At 45.3% G+C, this 3,236-nt stretch overlaps 1 protein-coding gene across 1 annotated transcript in view; it reads right to left on the reverse strand.

Annotated features, from left to right (window-relative positions):
• Positions 1 to 1,311, reverse strand: part of LOC105894915 — a 5,161-nt gene extending 3,850 nt beyond the window's left edge. The window contains exons 1-5 of the mRNA XM_031563450.1: positions 1,198 to 1,311; positions 994 to 1,116; positions 588 to 641; positions 397 to 494; positions 64 to 189 (exon numbers count right to left, since the gene is read on the reverse strand). Of these exons, the coding sequence (XP_031419310.1) occupies positions 64 to 189; positions 397 to 494; positions 588 to 641; positions 994 to 1,081 (366 nt within the window). The 5' untranslated portion in view covers positions 1,082 to 1,116; positions 1,198 to 1,311. The remainder of the gene's footprint in view (positions 1 to 63; positions 190 to 396; positions 495 to 587; positions 642 to 993; positions 1,117 to 1,197) is intronic.
• Positions 1,312 to 3,236: the final 1,925 nt, after the last annotated feature.

Below are 3,236 nucleotides of genomic sequence, written 5' to 3' on the forward strand. Positions count from 1 at the left end.
TTTTAACAGTAATAGCTATGATGCCGTGTCTCAGTAAGGTCAAATCAAGATACTTCTCCTGACCTGGAAATGGAAACCTCCGATCCAAGCGCTTGATTGGCCTGAAAGTGTAACCATAGTCTGCAGGAAGTTGTATTCATCAGAAGACTGCACAGAGGCCAGACTGCCTTGCTGCCCCACACAATGCTTCTGGAGAGAGGGAGAGAGGGGGGAAAAGAGAAAGTGTAAGGGTACATAGGAGAAAGGGCATGTAAAAGAGCAGCTTCATTATTTTCATTTTCCAAACAAACAGGCAAGGTTTTTTTTTTTATATCACCCCTCATATTTAGGGGTTACTGCATTGTGTTAATCCAATGGTGAAGCACCTTCCCTTTAAATGCGGACGTTGTGCCTTACCGCAGCATTGCTCCAGTTCTTCTTGGAGGTCACCATCAAAAAGCAGCGGGAACCTTTTTTGAACCAGCCAGAAGGACACTGACCGGCAAACATTTCAACTGGGAGAAAAGGAAACATGTTGCATTTATCGCAAAACATCCGTCTTAATTTTTCACCAACACCTAATATCATTCTGCAGATCACTTTCATACCTTCTGGCAGAGGACCCTCCACCATAGAGGCCGCCTCCTCCGTCGACTTAGAGACTGAGAAAGAAGAAACAGAACTATCAGTCTATCATTAGAAACATTTCCCCATGGCTAGAGTATTACATGAGTTCCTTCTTTGAGATGCTGAACAACATAGACATTTAGAACAGAGATGTCAAACTGAACAGAGTCTGCTGCAGAGATAAGCACAAAAACACACCACAGTGTTCACAGGTTTTTGCCACATTAGAAACATCAAAAAGGAGAATATCCAGATGGTAACATATAGGTTCATTCAGAAGATGAGACTGATACATGTCTATGATGCAAAAGCAAGATGTTAAGAATGCCTAAAGCTGAATTGCTGTATTGAGACGGAAGGTAGAGTCTGATTAAAGAGTGTACTTACCAGGTGCAGGATCGGTCACAGCATGGGTCGCAGCATGGGTCACAGCAGAGTACATACAGAGAAGAGCAGCCAGTATGAGAACCTTCATGTTGATTTGTGTAAATTCTTCTTCCTCTGGGGAATCTAAGGATAAAAAATGGTCACATTTAGTAGATCATTGAAGGTTTTTCAGCGTGCATGACGAGAGAGAAGCAGGATTCTTACCTGTTGTAGATGAGTATCAGGCACACCTGTTCAGGTAAAGTAAACTAATGCAGTGATGAGCAAAGCGTTTGGTCTGCTTTTTATACCATTCTGAGACACGTGTCGGAGTGTCACGTCTCTGCTGAGCTCCGCTCCGGCCACGCCCCCTTCAGCAATTCAGGGCTCACACTTCCAGCTGCATGTCATCAGTCTCGTTCACCGTTCCAGCTGCACTGCATTCACGTCTCCCAATCACAGTGGCGGTTCTACATGGAATTACGCCCCGGCGAAACCCCCTCTGAGCGCCCCCTCTGATACTTTTATTATAACAATATAAGTGAAAGACAAACTTAAATGCATCAATTGCACACATCCTTCAATAGAACATTTGAATAACACACTTAAGAGAATCAATGCACACATCATGTACAGTAATGTTAGCTAACCAGCTCTCTGCAAGTTAGGTTGTGCAAGCACCCAACATGCATTATGGTTTAGTTGAGTTAGCTAATCGTAGCTAACGGGATTTCGCTAACGCTGGCTAGTATAGTTGTGTCAAAAGGAAATATATGGTCTAACCAGCTAGCTATCGACCTGTTCATTATTAAGAGTATACTAGTACTCTGTATGCTGTTGTATTCTGTTAGTTGTGGCTAGCGGGACTTCGCTAACCTAGTGTCAGATGAATGAGCATGTTCATACCCTATGGTCAAATCAGCTAGCTAACGCTAGCTAGCAAACAATTCTGTTGGTGCTCAACATTAGCTGGTTGCCTTAATAGGAATTTAGGTTAAGTTACACTTGACTGAAAACACATTTGTACCTTGTCCACTCGAGCATCCTTCAATAGTTATCTTGATAATGTAATAGACTACTCTGTCAAGGATGTTTAATTTCCCTCGGGATAAATAAAGTATCTATCTATCTATACTCTGCTAACTACGTACTACCTTCACCAGTTGGATAAGTTGAAGCAGTCAGTGGTCTCCTTCCACCAATTCACCTTGCCCTTGGTGACCACATAATCGTTCTGTATTACCTATTTGTATTAGCCATTTTACACAATTCAGAAAAACGAAAACGTGCAGGAATTATAGGCCTGTAATTATAATGTTATGAATGTGCGTTATTTGGAAGAAAGTAGAGGTGTGACTGCTATACAGTGGATCCCCCGTTCCCCCCCTTGTCCGTTCCATTTGGGAGACCCAGAGGTGAACTTTCCCCCGCGCCCCCTCCCCTTCCCCCTTCTCTCTTCTCACTCAGGATCTGTCCACGGCACCTTCTTAGGGCTGAAACACACCAAACGCGTTTTTAAAAACGGGACGCTAGCAAATGCATTGTTTCCTATGGTACGGCGCGCCTTGCGTGTGTGCCTTTTCTCCGCCACGCGTTGCGTCTTTCTAGCGTTTTTTAGATGTGCTTAAAAGTTTAACTATTCTCAACTTTCCAGCGCAAGGCGCGGAGGCGCACCGCTCATCAATGTCACACTCGGCCCAGGCAGGTTGCGCACGCAGCTCCGCTTCCTAGGCGCCGGGCAAAACAGCCTGGTGCCCCTGCGGCTGTTTTGCCCGCCACAGTTTGCCAAGACGTTTTTGAAGCGTCTGCCGTTTTAAAAACGCGTTTGGTGTGTTTCAGGCCTTAGCGAGCAGAGGCGCCTGCAGCTGCAGGGGGCGCAAATTTGCCAATTCCACACACAGTGATATGATAGATAATAGAAAACCGCTTCGCGGCCCAGATTTTTTTTAAGTGCGCTTGTCTTATGAAAAAGTGCCGCCCGGGTCGCCCGTGCCTAAAACCGCCCCTGCCCAATCATACAATTACACACAGCTGTTTCACTCCCTACCAGTGGCGTATCTAGCCCAATCACACACACCTGTTTCACTCCCTACCAGTGGCGTATCTAGCCCAATCACACACACCTGTTTCACTCCCTACCAGTGGCGTATCTAGCCCTATTTTGGGGGGGGGGGGGGGGGACAGAAATGTAGAGATGAATACAGCTCTCCTTTAACATTCTCCACACTGTACAAAATACAACCAGACAGGAATGTGAGAAAAAA

The sequence above is a fragment of the Clupea harengus genome, chromosome 26, assembly GCF_900700415.2.
Source record: "Clupea harengus chromosome 26, Ch_v2.0.2, whole genome shotgun sequence".
NCBI classification, from domain to species: domain Eukaryota; kingdom Metazoa; phylum Chordata; class Actinopteri; order Clupeiformes; family Clupeidae; genus Clupea; species Clupea harengus.